The sequence below is a fragment of the Convolutriloba macropyga genome, chromosome 8 (assembly GCF_964194025.1).
Source record: "Convolutriloba macropyga chromosome 8, txConMacr16.3, whole genome shotgun sequence".
In the NCBI taxonomy this organism is placed as follows: Eukaryota; Metazoa; Xenacoelomorpha; order Acoela; family Convolutidae; genus Convolutriloba; species Convolutriloba macropyga.
Genome location: NC_134475.1, coordinates 67,286,986 through 67,307,277, shown reverse-complemented (window position 1 = coordinate 67,307,277; position 20,292 = coordinate 67,286,986). Strand labels below are relative to the sequence as shown.

At 35.4% G+C, this 20,292-nt stretch overlaps 1 protein-coding gene across 2 annotated transcripts in view; it reads right to left on the bottom strand.

Moving 5' to 3' along the window:
• Positions 1-6,639, bottom strand: part of LOC142344291 (organic anion transporter 3-like) — a 42,861-nt gene extending 36,222 nt beyond the window's left edge. For both annotated transcript variants that reach the window (XM_075395876.1, XM_075395877.1), the window contains exons 1-2: positions 6,129-6,639; positions 3,555-3,743 (exon numbers count right to left, since the gene is read on the bottom strand). In XM_075395876.1, coding sequence (XP_075251991.1) covers positions 3,555-3,743; positions 6,129-6,201 — 262 coding nt within the window. In that variant the 5' untranslated portion in view covers positions 6,202-6,639. The remainder of the gene's footprint in view (positions 1-3,554; positions 3,744-6,128) is intronic.
• Between the last annotated feature and the right edge of the window lie 13,653 nt (positions 6,640-20,292).

Sequence of the window (20,292 nt, the reverse complement as noted above, 5' to 3'; positions counted from 1 at the left end):
ATCATCTGTTTCTGAAGTAATTGAGATTATACTTGAAAAGCGGATGAGTGCGTTCTTTTTTACTGTAAACTTCTCAGCCATTCTGATTTCAACTTTAGTGGAAAAAAAATTAATCCAATGCTTGTCTTTAGAATACAACACAATTTGTAGGCAAAAATATTTGGAGCCACTGCCTTTAAAGCTCTACCATAAGCTTTCTAGTCTATTGAGCATTAACTTTTTTTTGAAGAAAGCTCGCCTTTTTTGAGGGCAGCTCAAATTTTCTTATCAGGTTTAGATATTGGAAGAGAAAAGTATTAAAATGCCGTACTCATTGAATTAAAAGTTTTTCGAATCGATTTGTTCCTCAAGCAACATCGCCACTCGCTCCCTCCTGTTTTTTTCCCTTTTTGTGTTTCAATATAACTTAGGTAATTATTACATGCATGAAAATTTTTGATTTGTTTCAATATGCAGACTACATAATGTTGCCTTTGGCACTTATAAAGCAAGTCAAACTAGCAAATAAAGTCTAAACAAAGAAAAAAATTGATGGCTATAAAATTTCAAAAATTGCACATAGTGTAAAAAATAGCAATCAGCAAACATATTCAACATTTTGTTTTTCAAACACTAGAAGATACAAAATTCTTTGATAAAAACCATTGTTACTTTAATTTACAGGTTTTTGTGCTATACTCAACCGTTAACTATGCTAACCCAACAAAAATTTCCAAACAGGTTTCAAAAGTTTTTTGAAGCCGAATTTCAAGTTTTTGAGTTCCGGAATCCTAGTGCGTGCCATCAACTGGAGTTCAATTTGTTGTTAAAAATTATTCTTGGATTTATAGAAATTAGAAACTTGTTCAGCTGGAGTTGAAGATTCAAATTGGATTTTTTTCGTTCGTTGAAAAGACAATAATTAGTTGGTTTATTCTGTTCGGTTAGCGCATTTTATACTGCTGCCTACATTAAACAGCAGTTTTGGATTTCGAAATCACGTTTTTATTCTCTAGAATCTTAAAAAAATTGTTTAAAATCATATAATGTTTTGAGTTATTTGTGTGATACGCAGATACTAGCGGAATTTGATGCACAGATGACTAGTGTTTATAAACTTGCTCATAATCTCTCTTGCATCATGAGAGGGATTTGAAAAAAAACGACAGAAAAACATATAATTTTTTGGTACCAGTTTGTTTTTTACATATGAATTTTTCGTGCAGTATAAGGTTGCTCAGACAAAACTGTCGCAAAAACAACGATAAAAATGCATTGAGAAAAATCAAGTTCTCTCAATGCATGAAGTTGTCAATTCGTCTTAGATGAAACGACTGAACAAAAAAACAGTTACTGCTGCTCCGATAAGAATATTTTTCGTATGATCCATCAAAAAAATGGATTTATCAATCGCCACGATGACCACCACCACCACAATTTCCTGTCCATTTCTAGGGATAAAATTAATTTTAAGATTACAAAAAAATCTTTTTGGAAAATAGATTACACAGCTTGGTTATATTTAGTATTTTTCTTTAAGACATAAGTTGAGACACTTGATCGACATTCCCGTTCATTTATCTGCTCAACGCATATAATTTAGATTAAATTACCCGAGAAGTCTTGCAAACTGAATTTTTGAGAAGTTGAAAAGCATTGTTGCAGAACAACTCCAACAAATCATACGGATGAAAACGTCCTGGAAATGAAAAGAAAAAATTTACAGAGCTCAGTTTCTTAATTAACTTTATTGTGGGTTTCAGAAGCTAACAAGCTGAAAATCGCTCGCTTTAATGGTTTCATACTTTTTATGGTTATGATCCCTGGTTTTTCCAAGTTCTCTTCATGATTGAAGAAAAACGTTTCGCCGTCTATCAGATTTGGCATTGATTGTTTGTTCAGTCATTTAGCAGTTAAGTATTTTCTTATATGTCTTTCATTAAATAGCCGTGATCACTGAAATTGAAAAGACCAAAACAATTATTGACTAAACAAGTTCCTTAGAATTTATGAAAAATTGTGACAAAAGAAAACAGAAAACTTCCAAAAATATTTAAAGGGACGAAAACAATCTTTTTTGTCTTAGTTCGACTAAAAAAAATGAGAAATTAACTGGTCTCGAATCAGAAAAAAAAGTAATGTTTTTGTTTTTGTTGCCGGCGATTGTTTCGTTATACTATTCTCTCAAATCTTGAAAATTTTGGTTAATCTGTTAACAAGGCAGCAAATTCTGACAAAAATCCAGAAAGCAGTCAGTTTTTTCCCCAGAAATTTGAACTGTGGAGGCATCAAAATGCACGCGTGTATTCTATCTATTAAAAAGCAATGCCAATATTTTAGAATCTTGCGCAAAATGTTATTACCAGTTAAAGAGAGAAAACATAACGATCGCTCAAAAACTCATAAATACACTTGGAACAGATCTTCTGAATAAGAAATCAGTCCGCGAGTTCTCTAAATTGAAGCACATATTTTGGATCAAAAACTGCTTTGATTCTAAACCAAAATATCAATAGTCACTTTTGAACAATTTTTCATCTCTAAATTTTTTATCGGCTGCGAAAAGAAAACAAATTTCGACAAAAAGCGCCTTCCGAATTCAAGATAACAAGGCACGTTTTTTTGGTTTTTTTCATAATTTGACCTTTTGCAGAAACAAAAAAACCGATTCATTATAGTTAATCAAATTACACTCTAGTTTAAATTGGATGCATAGATAAAGCGACAAAAACCGTCGGAGACAAACCAAAAAGCTGAACAGCCAAATCAGCTTTTTGGCTTGATGATTTGCAAACTTCTATTTGCTCAACCGATACTACGAGTATTACATAAGCGGAAAATTATCATAGCCAATAGGCATAAGAACTTGCTTTTTGCGAGCAACGTTTTCAGACTAGACAGGGACCAAAATTTTATTGTTTTCGTAAAAAAGAATCAACATTAGAAGGCTGCCTTCTTCTGGGGTTGTTTTTCATTGCTAATATTTTCTAAAGCTATTCAATATTGACACAGATAATTTCTTCCGAGACATAAAAGTTTAAGTGTCTGAAAGTTTTGATCTACCACGAACGCACATCAGTTACAACCGTTTCATTGATCTTATCCCTAAAAAGCAACTGGCATCTCTTTGAATAAAAAATTCCGTTTCCAAGTTCCTGGACATCGCCTCCCGTAAAAGACTGACATTATCAACCGCGATTATTTCAAAACTTTTTTACTCGCAGTCGCAGAACAGACTTATAACCGTTTTCTGTAAAAACGAATGTAATTTTAGATTGAAAATCTTTGTCGAGAAATTTTTATCAAATGCAATATCAAGGTATTTGCTCCGAAATTAAGTCCATTTTTTTTCACAAAAAGATACGGAAGTTTGAGATTCGTAGCAGAATCAAGAAAACTTTTTGAGACACAGCTTGCTTGCGGGCTTCGGAACCCATTTTTGTATTTATTTTAGTAACAGGTTTCATGACACATCTCTAAAGTCTGCCGCATCAATTTGAGATGTGGCATGAAACCTGCTCGTGTTTTTCTCAACATTCACTCATGAATCATACTTTGATTAAAAAAAGACGAACCTTTGAAAAACACTTCGTTAATCAGTTCTTCAGGAACATTCTGAAAGGGGAGAGTCTGTAGTCCGGATATCCGGCACCTGTGGGGTATGTGTGCTGCTGCGAATATGGGCCACATCATATTAGCCGCATCTTGTACGGCCACAATTGCTACCCCAATGAATATTAACAAGTGCCATTTATTACAATACCCTGAAACAAAGCTCAAACTATTCAGCTTTTGATATATGCTGTTTCAGAACCCGGGTCAAATTTTTCCGCCAGAACAGATGTAAGAGTGGGGGGGGGGCATTTTTACGCCTTACTCTTATATGAATTTAACCCCCCTCTGGCAGCCTATTGCAACCAAAAAATTTGTAAGAGTTTTGAGCTCCATTTTCCTAAAAAATCCTACTATTTCCCCCCTTAAGTGAGCACAATCGAAAAAAAAACATTTCAATTTTGAATAAAATAAATCCATGATGTTCAAAAAGTATAGAGTCGCTATATTTGGAAACCCTTAATTTATTAATATAAAATCTACTCTAAAATTTTTAGAGCGATAGACGTTTCTAATTAAGTTGCTACATTCGAATTTCACGCAAAGAATATATGCTATTATTCGTCTTCCTTGATTAGATTTATAAGTAGTGGCTGCTTTTCACAAACCATAAATTTTAAATAAACCACTGAATGTGAAGGTAATTGGGAAAGTGCTGCTGAGGTACCGAAAAAAGTATATGAAACAACAACTTCCAAGAAAATAATCAAAATTTCGATTCGACAAAGATCTTTATTTGAAAACTGCAACATTGAACTTTTGATAACCACGCAAATTGTATTCAAATTTTTTGATTGATAAATTGTCTTGGAAGTTACTGTTGCGTTACCTTCAAAGATATTTTCATGACCTAAATTTTTTGCAGATAAAACATTTAAAAAATTTCAAAAATATCTAATTATATACCTTATGTTTCATTTTCTAATAGAGCAATCCGCGATAACCAAAAAAAATGCAGAGGCCTTTTAGCTGCTTTTTTAAACTCATCTTTCGTTGTTTCTATTACCGTTGAAAACTATTTCACGAAAGTGCTGGGGTGTTAATTTGAGATTCATTAATTTGTTGGTTGTAGATAACTTCAATACTGCACACTTTTATTCAATAATTCAATTAAAAATATCAAAAGGTTTTACAATATTGCTGTGAGCGCATTTAAAGTTATGGGAAAACTCATCATTAATGGATGCTGAAAAGAAAAAAAATTAAATCGTGAGAATAGAAAATGAAAATCCTTTTATTTGGTTTTCAAGTTAAGTATCAGAGGCTGGCAAATCTTTGTATACCTTTCAGTCTTTCTACTTTTTCCAACACTTCATTATATTTGGATGTTATTTTCAGGCGAAATGACTTCCACGAGGATTTGTTGTTAATGATTGAATCTTTCTTTCAATTCATTACTTTTTGTTATTCTTTTTTTATATCAATTACATCCTTTCTAAATCTTACTTAGAATTTCTTTAATTTATAATAAAGGGTTACATCTCCTTTTGATCATCCATTGCTTTTGATTTCTGTATCATATTTTGTAGCATCAAAATTGTTTCTTTCCTCTAATCTTGTTCTTTTTTTGTTTGTTCTGCATTCATTTTCTGTTCGGTACTTATTTGTTTTCATATATTCTTTATACCGTTTTCTTTTCATTTATTCCGCCTTCTTGCTCTTTACCTATTCCTTCTTTCATTTTTCTATCTATATTTCAAGATTTTCTCACTGATTTTGCCATTTAAATTTTTGGTTTTTTGATTGACCCTTTAATTTTCTTCTCTTCTTTTCTTGCGTTTGTTTCTGGATCATTTTTCCTTCTTTTTGTCTCTGTATTTGTCATTGGTGTTTTCAGAGGCTATAACCATAGAACCCGTGATAATTGTATACTGCTGTTTTCTGCAGAAACTTTATTCACAAAAGTCCATAGATAAGTTTCTCAATGTTGTGTTTGATTTTTATTATAAAATGTTTTGAAATTGCAATAATAAGTAATACGATTATTTCAAATCTTTATTCATTTTGAGAAAAATATCCGAGCCGTGTTGCAAGATTTTTGCATTTTTTTCTGCATGCTTTTGATCGATCTGTGAGCGTCTTTGCAAGGAGGCTTCCATCTACCAATCACTAGGCGTATTATAATATGCCGACAAATAATCTAACTTGTGGTCGAGACAAAAACATTTCCCACATCTTGATAACAATTTTTGAGGCGGTAAAAGCTTTAATAAAAAACTACTTGGTTTTAAAAACCAATCGGTATTGACAATAACCTAATAAGTTCATGGAGAAACTCCCCTATACGAGAGCAAGATAACCATTTGATTTCGACCAGGGTCAACAACAGATCATGACTTAATTTCATTTACGGATTTAACTCAATTCCACCGCTGGAAATTGAAAATAATTGTAAAGTTCTAGATGCAGTGAAAATTTACATTAATTTCACGTGTCTTTCCTCATTTTCCATCCAAAATTCACCATTACTTCGATCGCTGAAAATTGGGAACAAGAGTGAAGAATTGGACATTTTAGTGTCTTAATTAAATTCTTACCTGTGGTCTCAACAATATGTGTCACAAATCCGTCCTCGTCATCGACTCCTTTTTCTCTTTCATCTATAGCCATCAAAAAGCACAAGGCTAAATATTGATGAGTGGCAAGCAGCTAGGCTAACTCGGAGGAGGACTAAATTATTACTGCACGTCGGTTTGTTTTCTTTCACTCGCTCTCCGTCAAACAACTTTCTAACAATCAATGATGTCTTTGTTGACAATTTAGAATTTAATTCCAAAGATAAGTTAATGAATAGTGGCTAACTTTATATCAGATTTAAAAAAATCATTTCTTATCAGTGTCAAGTCTGAAACCTTTGAGCAGAAGACTGTTTAAAACTCTCTGACTCATTGAGTGCCGCTCGTTCTTATATAATATACAAAGTTAACCATTAAGTAACGTTTTGTAAATTGAAGTTATCAATAACAAACTTTAAAAACTTAAGACGTGCAAATGAACATCAACGTGCTCGATTGCTTCAAACTTTTTCACACACTTAATAGCTCATGATTAAATCTATAACTAATGATGAATTGCCAGATATTATTCAAATGTTGAATTAAGTTCATTCATTAGCAGCAAGATTCGAACTTCTATGGTGTAGGTTTGTTCAAAATTTTCTACAAGCATGGGCCTATTACCATCAGTTTCGTCGGCTAATAAAACAAGGCGGCTCGGTAATGTGCAATGGCACATAAGGTTCCGACCCCGCCCATCCAGAATTTTGGCATAATTGTCTACCAAATGAGGAACAGACAGAAAAAATCAAAAATTTTTTTTGGGAATCCCAAAAAACCCAAAAAAGCCCAAGTATTTTTCAAAAAATTGTGTATGAACGATAAGATAGCCTCCAAAGCCAATAACTCAGTGGAGTAGAAATTGAAGCATTGGATTGCTGTGATATGCCAATATTCAGAAAGCGAGTCAAGACGAACAGCAAAATCAAACAACAACAACAACAAACATTAATTACATCAAAAACTTTGTCCGTTTTAAAAAACAAAATTTAATAACAAAGTCAACATACCGTCAGATAAGCCTAAAACTAAACAAAATAACTTATAAATCACCAGAAAAGATATGGACCAATCCATAAAAAAATTTTGTAACAATTAGACAAAAAAGAACAAAAACAGTAAAGTAAAAAAATTCGCTTTTTTTAAACAATTAAATTCAAAGTAATGAAAACCATTAGAAATCAAGTATAATATCCCAAATTTTATGATTACCAATGCTTCTATAGAAGGACATTAAGACCTGTCCTTATTCTTTTTATTAAAGCGGCTAAAAAGAACAACAAAAAACAACAAACAAAAATTCAGTTGAAATTCTCCAGAAAACGCTGTCAAAACAGTCAAGCCATGTTTTGGCCCTCAAAATATATTCAATTGCGCCTTATTCAAACATCGTAAATGTAGAATGTGGCCATTTATTAGTGAGACTAGGTAAAAAGCAGAAAAGAAAAAAGGGCAAAAGTATGTAATAATTTTGATTTTTATTTTTGAGACAAAATTATACCCAAAGTCATGAAAGACGTAAATTATAAAATGAAATATTTAAATATGGTCGTTCGTTCATCCGAAGGAAGCCTTTGAGACCTGCAATTGTCCAGAATATGTCTTGCGTCTCAAATATGACAAATTAATTTACTTTCTTTGTGAAAAACCGTTTTCGAAGTCAGTAAGTCATAACGCATTCTTTTAAAAAAATAGATTTTGAGACATCAATCCCCTTTGCCACTTTTCCCTGACACCCATAATGTAATGTTTGACTTGTGATTAACGAGATTAGGTGACAAAAAGAAAAATAAAAAGAAACTTGCGAAGTTAAAAAGTTTTTTTTTAGGTTTTGGAAAACGATTGTTTTCAAAGTCATCAGAGCTATCAGTTATCTCTTAATATCAGAATATTGGCTCATCTATTTTTCCTTGAAAAGCCAGTGAAATCTATCACTATACAAGAAATTTCATGCGACCGAAACGACAATGTAAAAATGACAGCTAAAGACATAATTAAAAAAGTCAATTAATTTTTTCAACAAATAAGTGTCGAGGCCGTTAAAACGATAATCTATATCTTTCAGGATGTTCAATTGTGTTTTATTTTGATCCCTAATAATCTGATATGAGAATTGCAAATAATGTGATAATGTGACTAGAAAACGTGAAAAACTGGCAAATATCTAAAAACAAAAAAAAAGTCTGAAATCTAGTAGTATCAAGGCCAGAAAAAAATAACTTCAGGCTTAAAACCACAATCGTGACTGAATTTGAATCAGTAGAATGAAGAAGCATTCTTTCTTTGCTGACACTAAGCTACAAGTTGACCAAATTAAGATAAAAAAGAGGAAAATTTCATTAAGCCATTATTTATTTAAAAATCAATTATTCTTAAAAGCCGAAACGATCATAAACTTTCAAGTAAAAAACTAAACGCATTAGCCTGGAGCTGCTTAGAAAGCAAATTGGACCGATAATTCCTGAGCTTTGATTTGATATGTACTGTTCTTTACTATTGAAAAAAAGTTTTTTTTTTTTAAAAAAAAGACACACTGATTACAATCCGAATTCTTATTTGATTGTAACAGTCCAAGATTGGCCCAAAACTAGCCCTGCTAATATTTATTGTCCGTTAGGAACAATTGATTTTTCGAATGTTGTAGATAGAGATAATTTGTTAGTTGAAAACTGAAAAATAAATTCTGCATTTTTGATAATCAACGAGTGAAGTTAGCAAAAAACGGCGAAGTGTTAATTACAGAGCCTTCTCAGTGGAAGTTGAGGTAGGAATAGCCCCCTTCTGAGTCTATAAAGATTGTATTAGTGTTTTTTTGGGGGTGTAATGCCGGCAAATTCAATCAAAGTGGACTAAAGTAGATTATTTCGGATTGTTTTGATGAAAAAGGCTGAATTTTGAAATATTTATCCAGAGTTTCTGACCAAAAAAATTAAATCAGATTAATCAACAATGCTTGTTTGTCTTTAAAAAAAATCAAAGAAGCTATTCTTGAAAATTTTAACAAATTTTAGCAAAATTGACGAAAATTTAGGCAAAAATTTTGGAAAATGTGAATAAAAACAACGTGAATTCACTCGACTTTTCTCAGAAATTTAAACATCGATAACTCCCAGTAGAAAACGAAAATTGAAAAAATCTTTTTACTTCCATATTCTACGCTGGACGAGCTTTCCCATGATACCAGTCTCAACTCTCTACGATGAATATATCGATCGGCGAAAATTGACTGAACAAAAAATCCCATTTGAGTATATAGTTCCTCCCCCCTCAAGAGGGGTCGGAACAATAACCATGAGAGCATTTAAGAAAATTTTACGAACTGCTCTTTAATTCTATCTTCTCTGCTTTCTAGTTAAGTTAAATTACAATTTAAAAAGTACCGGGTAATCTTTCCAGTTAATAAACAGTTCATTATCGGTTTTATTTAGGCTACCATTGAAAACTTAATTAACACTTTTTTTCGTGCAATATAATTTTGAAATAGGAATTTACAAACTCCATCGAATTAACTTTTAGCCAATGAAAAGAGGCAAATAGTTATTGAAAAATTTGATATTCGCTGTCTCCATCCATCTTGCTTGTAAAGTTTTAAAAAAAAGCTTTATATTTTTCGGACCCGTGTTGAGGACAACGAAAAAAACGAAAATATTTTGTAAGAAGTTGTCGTTTTTCGTCGTTTTCTTCGTTTTCATTAGTTTTCGTCGTTTTAGTCGTCTTTTAAGTGTAAGAAATGATCGTTTCTTTTTCGTTTTTTTTGTCGTTTCTTACGTCGTTTTTTTTTTCAATTAAAATCGTCGTTTTTGATCGTTTTTTCGTCGTTTTTTTGTCGTTTCTTACGTCATTTTTTTTTAAAATAAGAGATCGTCGTTTTTTGCTCGTTTTTTCGTCGTTTAATTGCTCTTGAACTATTTTTTCTCTATTAGATCGTTTTGGCATAAAAAAGTTTTATGGCCTGATAGCGCAGAGGTCAGTGCATCAGGTAAATGTATCAGGAGTTGAACGGTTCGCATCCCATGTGGTAGATTTCTTCCCTAGTTCAGACCAAAACTTTTGAAGAGACTTAAATAGGCGTGGGTGGGGGGGGGGTAGGGGGTGCCAGTATTGACTAAATAAACAACACAGTCGAGTTTCTTAACTGAGGTACAGCAAAAGTCTATTCATAGTGACATTTTGGTTAACCCCAGTCGATTTCGAATGGTTATCTTGCAAGATTCTGGCAGATTCTGCCAGAATCTTGCAAGATAGCCATTCATTCTGCCAGAAACTTGCAAGATAACCATTTTTCTGCCAGAAACTTGCAAGATAACCATTTTTCTGCCAGAGTCTTGCAAGATAGCCATTTTTCGGCCAGAATCTTGCAAGATAGCAATTTTTCTGCCAGAATCTTACAAGATAAACATTTCTCTGCCAGAATCCTCTAAACATACACTTTTTTGCACAAGATGCTACAAGATGAATTGATGAATGCGAGTAATTCTGACAGCAGGAGATTTGCGGGAAAGCTCTTCTAAAGTCCTTCGAAGCTCAAAAAAATGGCAAGCCGCTCATATATAATCACATTTTTTGGGTATTGGAAAGAAAACTTAAGCGCAAGGAGCTCATATATAATCACATTTTTTGGGTATTGGAAAGAAAACTTAAGCGCAAGGAGCTGAATTAAATGAAAGGAAAGTGTTTAAGATGGAAAGAATAATACCACAAAATTTTTTCATCAGAAAAGGTAAACTAGACGTGTAGTTTTAAAAATCTTGATAAACTTGAAAAAAACAGTTTTTAATATTAATTTATTTTGTGTTAACAGTTCTCAATGGCAGATTTTAGTTTGTTCTCTTCAGCTAATTCATATTTCCAGATTCAAAATCTATTTAAATTTATTATTTTTCTTAAAAAACACGCAACTGATTCTTAAGTAAATTTCTGGTCAAATTGAAATGTGTTGCTTGAATGGGAGCCAATAATAGGACAGCTCGACCGGAACGAACTTGCAAGAATCTTGCAAGATAACCATTTTTTTGGCAGATCTTGCAAGATAACCATTTTCTGGCAGATCTTGCAAGATAACCATTTTTCTGCCAGATCTTGCAAGATAGACAGTTTTTGCAAGATTCTGGCAGAATCTTGCAAGATAACCATCTGGTCTCGACTGCGGAAGCATTGCCTTTTTGGTCAAACATGGTTTTTCATGGTTTTGCATAGGTCTGCCCTTTGCACATCTGGACATTACAGGCGTCTACTTGTACAAATACAGAAAATAGTTACAAAAAATGTGACTCGCACTTCCCGCCGCCTTTGGACGCCAATGTAGAAAGCGCCTAAATTACCTGTATGTAATTTCAAAATGGCTGTTAAATAGATTAAATTGGAGAATACTTCTATGAAAATGTGATTAGAGTTACATTCGGCCGTAAGGGCATTCCAATTTTGAAGTGAAGCGAATTTGGATCATTAGGATAAACCCACTTTTATTATAACGATAAACTTTTATCGGAACGATTTTTTGCGAAGAGAGCGTTAGACACTATGTTTCGCAATGTGGTACACACATTTAAGTACAAATTCTGGAAGTGTTTTCCACAATTCCACATTTTACAACATGACTTTCAAATTCAGAATTAATCTATTTAGGACAAGTGCACCAAAATTAAAAAAAACACAACTGTTTACTAAGCAGGCGGCGGATAGGACTCGGACACTTTTATCAAAACTGTTTAATAAATGAGGAATTATACTGCAATTAATCTGCCGCACAATTTATGTTTCTTTTGATTGTTCTCGTCCTTCTAATCTTAAGTTTAGATGTTTTATGGGTTACGATTCATTTTTTTTGGCAATTTTAATGGGTGCAACTTCGAAATTTGGTATTTTTTCACCTAAAATTGACCGAAAATGAACTCGGCTCCATTTAAAATTGACATCTGCCTCCATTCAGTGAAGTATTATGCCCTCCCAAACTAAGCGAAATCCCTCCCAAACAAAGGACTGGATTTCCACAAACATTATTTTGCGCGCAAAGTAGGTTCCACTTTTCAACGAAATTAGAAGTGAAAACCACTGACTGGAATTTCATTCCGGGGACCTCCTTTTCATCTTCGAAATTTGTACGCACGTTTCACATGTAGAGAGTATAACGATAGGAAAAAGAGAAACGTAGTTGCAAAAGTTTGATTAAAAGCGGGTAAACATGATTTGGCAGGAAATAATCAGTTGTAGCCTGTGTGTTTCTTAGCTGGCGCCTTTGGGAGCCAAACTTTGGTTGAACGTTTGTTTGATTCTGATCTGGAGGAAATCTTTAGCGTTGTTACAAGGCAAGGATTGACAACATGGCTGTAGTCGCGATATTAAACGACTATTTTTTGTTCTTCATCGAGCACTTGCACTGTTGCGGTTGCTGATTGTGTTTGCCATGGCAACCAAATGCCATATTGACCGTTAGATTAGAACGTCAGAATTTTGTTTCTCAACAGAAATTTTTATTTTTTGTGTTGGCTGCGCTTATATTTGCCTCTTGTTTGACATGCAACTTTTCTATTAAAGTTTTTGTGGCAGAGTGACATTCAGTTGTGCCACAAAGGCTAGTTAGGTCATTTTTGCGCAAGACCTCGCCATTCTGAAAAGTACTGAAATCTATTTTTCTGGTGATTATTTATTGACGTCGAATTTGGATATTAAATACCTCACAATAGGCTCAAATATAAAGTTCTTTTTGATAATTTCAGTCATAGAGTTGTACGAAAACGTTTGGTTTTGAATTTTAGAGCGACATCGGAGATTGTTACCTGTAATATAAAGACTTGTATGAATAATCTTTTTTAGGTACTAGCTATTGCACAATTAGTTTCACCATACAGTTTTTATTTCCACTGGGAAAGTTATCAAAAACCAAGACGAAACCGAGAAAATGAGTAACTTCGAGAAGAAAAAGACATCATATTCGAAGTATTATTTTATTCATTCAATTTACGTTGCGACTAAAACAGTTTCACAACTTTTTAACGCCGCTGCCCTGATTAAAGAGTTGGTCACATTCTATCGGAGTGTTTATAAAGCAACAGAAAGTGATAAAAGAGTGGAACAAACTCGCTTTCTAACGACGGAGCAGATTTCGTGTAGTTAATTGAAAGTTAACGTGTCGTTTCACCGGTAAGTTATAGAGGTATTGTTATCGCAACGAGATTCGATCCAAAACTTTGAAATGCAGGTCAATTTTGACCTTTCACATTTTTGCAGTGGTCGATTATCCTTAACACACCTTCCCGATTTTGAAATTTGGAAAGCACTTCTTGTTTAAGACAGACTCTGGTAAAGCCTCCTCGAATGTCAGATTTACATCGTGAACCACTTGGTGGTTCTCGGCCAACGGTAGATATTCTATCCGACTTTAGAGAACCCAGTGAAAATTAATCAGAATCTAATAATTGAGGACAGGGCCGTCTAGAGTTATTTCGTAAAAACGCACATCGAGCAACACATGCTTTATAAAACCTGCAAACAATTCCTCGATAAAGCTGAAGTTTTTTGTGCCCTTTAAGTCAAAATATGTTCATGCATTAAATTAGCTGTTGGCTAACTTATTCATCATGTATCAGTGAATATTAACACACGGTTGTTATCGCAACCGAGAAGCTATCAAACTCCGAGGCGAAGCCGAGGTTTCATGATAACTTCGAGGGCGACAACAACCGTGTGGTAATTTTTTTAATCAACACATGTTGCGATCAGTTCACAATTGAACATAGTTTTATTGGCTTTTCACTTTTTTTTATGGACAATTACAATTTCAAAGGTAAGTGATATTTCTTCCGATCTGTTCTTCGTTCTGTACTCATGCGCCCCCTCCTACAAACACACACACACACACACACACACACACACACACACACACACACACACACACACACACACACGCAGACACACACACACACACACACGCAGACACACACACACACGCACACATACACATACAAACACCTACTCACACAGACACACACGCACACACAAACACCACAAACTTACAGACAAACACAAACAAGCAGGCACACACACATATCACACACACACACACACACACACACACACACACACACACCACACACACACACACACCACAGACACACACACACACACACAAAAAAACGCCCACGCACACGCACACGCACACGCACACACACACCCAAACACACAGACAGACACACACATGCACGCACACACACACACACACTCATACACACACATACATACACACACGCGCGCACACACACACACACATGCAGACACGCACACACACACAGAGACATGCACACACACATATACACACAAACACACATACACACACACTACACATTCACATACACACGCACAAGCACACACACACACACACCACACACACCACAGACACACACACACAACACGCCTACGCACAAGCACACGCACACACACACCCAAACACACAGACAGACACACACACGCACACACACACACACACACACACACACACACACGCACACAGACACACATACACACACACACACACAAACACACAAGCAGGCACAAGCAGGCACACACGACACACACCGCACATCACCCCCCCCCACACCACACACCACACACACACACACCACAGACACACACACACACACACACACACACACCCACGCACACTCAACACACACACCACATACACACCACACAAACAGCACAAGCTCCACACACACACTACACACACCACAGCCTCACCACACACACACACACACCACACACAACACACACCGCGCACACCACACATGTTTTTTAGACTGCAAGTTTATCAAACTGTTTTCACCATTAGACTGCGAGTTTATCACCACTCTTTTATCGCCACTGTTTACTTAGTAAGAGTGGCGATAAAAGAGTGCGATAAACTCGTAGTCTAATACTAAAGTGTTTTTCCAGTGTCCATCGGGCATTAAAATTTATTACACTTGCAGTTTATTTAACTGCTATTATCGCAACAGGTGTTGATTAATTGATGAAGCTGACTTTCTTCTTCTTCTTCTTGTTCTTCTTCTTCTTCTTCTTCTTCTTCTTCTTCTTCTTCTTCTTCTTCTTCTTCTTCTTCTTCTTCTTCTTCTTCTTCTTCTTCTTCTTCTTCTTCTTCGTCTTCTTCTTCTTCTTCTTCTTCTTCTTCTTCTTCTTCTTCTTCGTCTTCTTCTTCTTCTTCTTCTTCTTCTTCTTCTTCTTCTTCTTCTTCTTCTTCTTCTTCTTCTTCTTCTTTTTCTTCTTCTTCTTCTTCTTCTTCTTCTTCTTCATCTACTTGGACAATAGAAAAAACTGAAAACTCTGACCCATATTCGGAGTCAGTTGACTTCTGGGAAATAAAACTGCGCAGCAGTATAAAACTGTCATATACACTCTGAACAAAATTTTTGGTTTTTTTTATTGAAATTCGCAGTGCTCTGGACTCATTCGAAATTATATCATCGATACAAAGTTGTTATTTAAGGTGCGTACAGATTATTGTTTTTCTCTCCCTTGACAGTCGAACCCCCATCAGAGTTTATCTACGTGGACAGCTCGTCATTGGACCACTATCAGGGGGCTATAATCGGAGTGACCCCAAAATAAGTGTTAAATGGTGTCAAATTGTTGATCCTAGAGGTTCTTTTCCTGAATTCAGGTCAAAGATCACAGCAAATCAATCAACAGGCAAAGGTACGTAAATTCACAAATACTTCCTTTTTGTTATCGCAATTCATCCAGTGTCTTTTGGGACCTATTCTTAATCGCATCCAGTCTCTTTTTTTCCTGATCAGGTCAATTTAATTTACAACTCTGGGGTTAAATTTAAACGGCCAGCTAGTCTATGCATTTACAGAAAATTTTGATTTTTTTGGGCTCTTTCCCAATATAGCCCCCTCCAATATGGTCATTTGACCTGGTCTATACTAAGCTACTGCGACCACTGAGCGACGTAGCTGGGGTGTCTATAATGAGAATGACCCGATTTCTCCGAATTTTAGAATCAAAACTTACGTGTTCCGTTAAGTCAGGATAACTTTGAAAGCCCCCTTTAATAGGATCTTTTCCGATCGCGCCGCCAGCTTAGATGGTTGGTTTTATTTGAATTCCTCCCCCATGCACGTGCGAGAATTTTACATTAATAATACGTAATGGCACCTGCTCTGTAAATGAAGGGGCGCATAACCTATGGGGAACACAAACGGAAAAGACTTTTTTCAGTGGCAAAAATTTTAAAATTTAGTAAAACACGCTAGCATAGGAGACAAAAAACTGACATTTGAAAATGACATCAAATAAACAAAGTTTATTTGAGGTTATTTCATTGCACAAATGAAAATGTAGAATAATAACTTGAGGTGATGGTTGACATTTTCCCTAAAGCAAAATTTTTAATGCACAATTGCAGAAATATTCAGTACTATACAAATATGAATAGCGGGGTTCTTTCTGTCTGAGCCCCCCGTACGTTATGCAACCCGAGTTACAAAAAACGTGTCATTACACAGTAAATCATTATAAAAAACATGGCACCAACGTCTGTTGTGTAAACAATATGCACCCACTAAGCTGGGGGGTAGAAACGGAAAGGATCCGGTTAGCGTATTAAAGATCATTCGATAGTTTTATATAGTAAACAATATATTAACTATTTATGGATAGCAAGCTCTATTTAAAATTCGGATCTTCTCCGTTTGTCCCCCCTCCACAGCTTAGTGGGCGCATATTATTTGCACCCCCCCGACGCACGTGCCATATTTTAACATAATGATTTACTATGCAAAGGCACGTGCGCTGTAACTGGGGGGCGCATAACGTACTGGCAGGGCAGATACGGAAAATATCCTAAAGTTCAATCAAATGTTCTTAATGTCACTAAATTTGTCACTCGGTCACTTGTATATCTTCCTCTTCAATACTTGTTGTTGTAGAAAAGCCGATAATGTGTGGTACAGAAGTAACAACGTGCCACTAACTCTGATTATTCTGTTGCTACTTCATCATTTTAATTGCCTATTTCCATTTATAGTTGTAGTTCAATTTGCCCCTATTCATAATTTGTTTATGTCTTTGATAATCATTTTCATAATTTGTTCAAGACTTAAACTTTCCATTATTAGGATTTTTCATACTTTTGTTCATTCTGCGTTGTAAACTTTTAGAATTGCTCACAACATTCTTGTCTGCTGCTCAGCATTCCAGTCTAATCAGAACTCTTTTTGCAACCAGTTGAAGGGTCTTTCCCATTAAGCCCCCCATGAAATTATAGCCCCCTTTTGGTATAATTACCATGCTTGAGGGCTAGAGGCGACATTACCACTAAGTTGGGAAGTCCCCAGTTTATGACTATGATGGGAAGGACCCCAGTTTAGATTCATTCTTTTAAATCTTATTTCTATTCGCTAAGCCATTACAGCACTCTAATGTTTTAGCCTAATTAACCCTCAATTAGCAATACTCCTACTGATAACAATAAGCCTGATTCAGTTCCTGAATCAGCACAGAGGAAATTCAAATTAGCTAGCGCAATTATAATAAGCCTGATTCGCTACGCGATTCAGCCCTCCATTTTAAAACTATGCGTTTGCAACGCAAACCACTGAAGTTTCCCACCGTACAAGAAGCGTGCGCGACATGGCGCAGCCAGCCATATAACAACAAACCCCACTGGCGATTGACATTTTTGGGAAAAAGCCTCATCAGAATCTTCGCTACGTTGGGAGAAGTGGAGGACAAAAATATAATCCGACATATTGGCCAAAGAGGGCATCATCCTAGACCTACTACTCAACCCAAAACCAACTATCGTAACTATACCAACTGAGCTTTGTTAAAAACAACCAATCGATGATTCAACAGAGGTTCCCGAACCTGATAGAAAATCCCGAAACGCGCAGCTAAATTTCTCGAGGGGGTGAAAGTACCAAAAAAGAGCAGCAGGAATACTATGCTGTGACCGCGCTTGGGACCTCTGTGACCAAATATGCGTTTCATTGTTGTATGTGAGCATCGGCACAGAGGTATGGCGTGTTTTGACCCACTAGGAACCACACGCGGTAACGAACGAACCATCGACAATTGAACTGTGGACTATAATAGAAGCCGCGTTCTTGCGGCCCCGCGAAATCAGCTTCGATAGGTACCTATTATTTTCCGTAAAACAGATAAAGAAAATTTAAAGCTATTATAGAGCACGCTCAAAGAATTATCGAGCACGGAGCCGCAAGAACGCGGCTTTGAGCGGGCTATTATAGAGCACGCTCAAAGAATTAAGAGATTTCTTTCATCAAAGACTGCGAGGAGACAATAGTTAGGGATCTGCTCATGACAATTATGTCGGACATCAAAATACAGTGGTATTTGTTCCACGAAACAACAAAACCAAGCCAAGAACTCCAATCGGCAATCAATATGGAAAAGGGATGACTGAATCTAATGAGAATAAACAGCACAGCGTGTAAATGTGTCAACAGCGTTCAAAATACTAGTGGATATCGCCCCGCGAATCGCTAACAACAAAGAAACACTAATTTCACAAGGCGAATTCAAACAAGTCAATGCCGCAATTACGGACAAGCGTGACAACCAAACACAAACAAAACTGCATTGCATCAGGGGAAACGTAGATTAAATGTGGTATAATGAATCACTTTGCAAAAACGTGTAGAAAACCAATGCAAAAAATAGTAACCAAAATGTAGAAAGTGTGGAAAATTATAACGAAATAACGTAGTAAAAAATGTCAGTAAATAACGTGGAAAACCACAACACAGAAAACAATTCAGACTACAGTTCATCAGACGATAACTGCGTTGCACAGATAGCAACCACTGATCGCACGATGTTTGTTTGAAACATTTGGAAAATACAATAAACAACAACCAGCCACAAAAGGAATAGTAAACTGCACCAACACATCGAAACCCAAAAAACATTAAACACCTGAGGAATTTCATGGACTAGTCAGCAGAATTGGTAATCCAAAAAACCAGAGAGCAAAATCACAATTCAACAAAAACCATCAAGCTTGTCGCAATGAAGAAAAAAAAGTTGCTATAAATTTTCAAGATAAAGTTTAAAAGGAGTTACAAACATTGGTAATTCAAGGACATATTGAAAAACCTGATTCGCGCTCAGATAAAAATTTATCCTAATGTCATAACAGTAAAAAATGACAGCACGGTTAAAATAGCACTTGATTCGAAGGTTATTAATAAATCAGTGCGAAAGAGTAAATACTAAATGCCCAAAATATATAGTCTGATCCAATAAACATCGTGAAGTTTGGGTGTAAACGCGCAGCGAAAAACCTTGTTCTTCAAGACAATTGATTTAAAGTAGGCGTATAGCCAGCTCAGTCAGCAATCTGAAAAGTCAGGGAAATTTTAATATCTTAAGCGGCAATAAGACCGCCACGTACCTCTTCAAAAGGCAATTGATACCGCTCTCATACGGCTAACAAACATGTAATCCATTTGGATGATAATCATTTTGAGTTGCGAGCCACTAGGAAAACACGTGATACTAGTAAAAAAGGGCGTTAAAAAGCGTGGTGAGAAAAGTTTAAGAGTGAATCTAGCGAAATGCTATTTTTCACAAGATAAAATTGAATGGCTTGGTTACAAATTTTCAAACAGCGAATGAACCCACTTGATTTGAAAACAAGTTCAATATTAAATATTAAACTGCCCAAAACCCTAAAGACGTTAAGATCCCTTCTTAGTGTGCCTTCAGTCCACCATCTCAGCAAATTCCGACCAAATTAAGCGAAACTACGTCATCCATTTAGACCACTAAAAAAAATTTTCAATGGGTTGACTTTCATACAATACACGTTGATGAAATCTAAACAAAAACGGCAGAAGCATCTGAAAATAGACATGTTAAACCAAATCTTTAAACTGAGTGAAATGCAACCCATCACAACAATGCCTCTTGCTGCCATAAAGTAATTGGACAATGAAAGGTGAAAAACGATTGCCTATACATCCCATGTTTTTGTTAATTTTCTCAAAACAAGATATAGCGTAAACGAACTCGATATATTGAGGACTGTCTAGGCCATACAGTTTTCAAATACTAATTGTATTGTCAAACATAACTGTCAAAACAGGACACCGCGCCCTACTATCTATAATGAAAGAGCTCATCT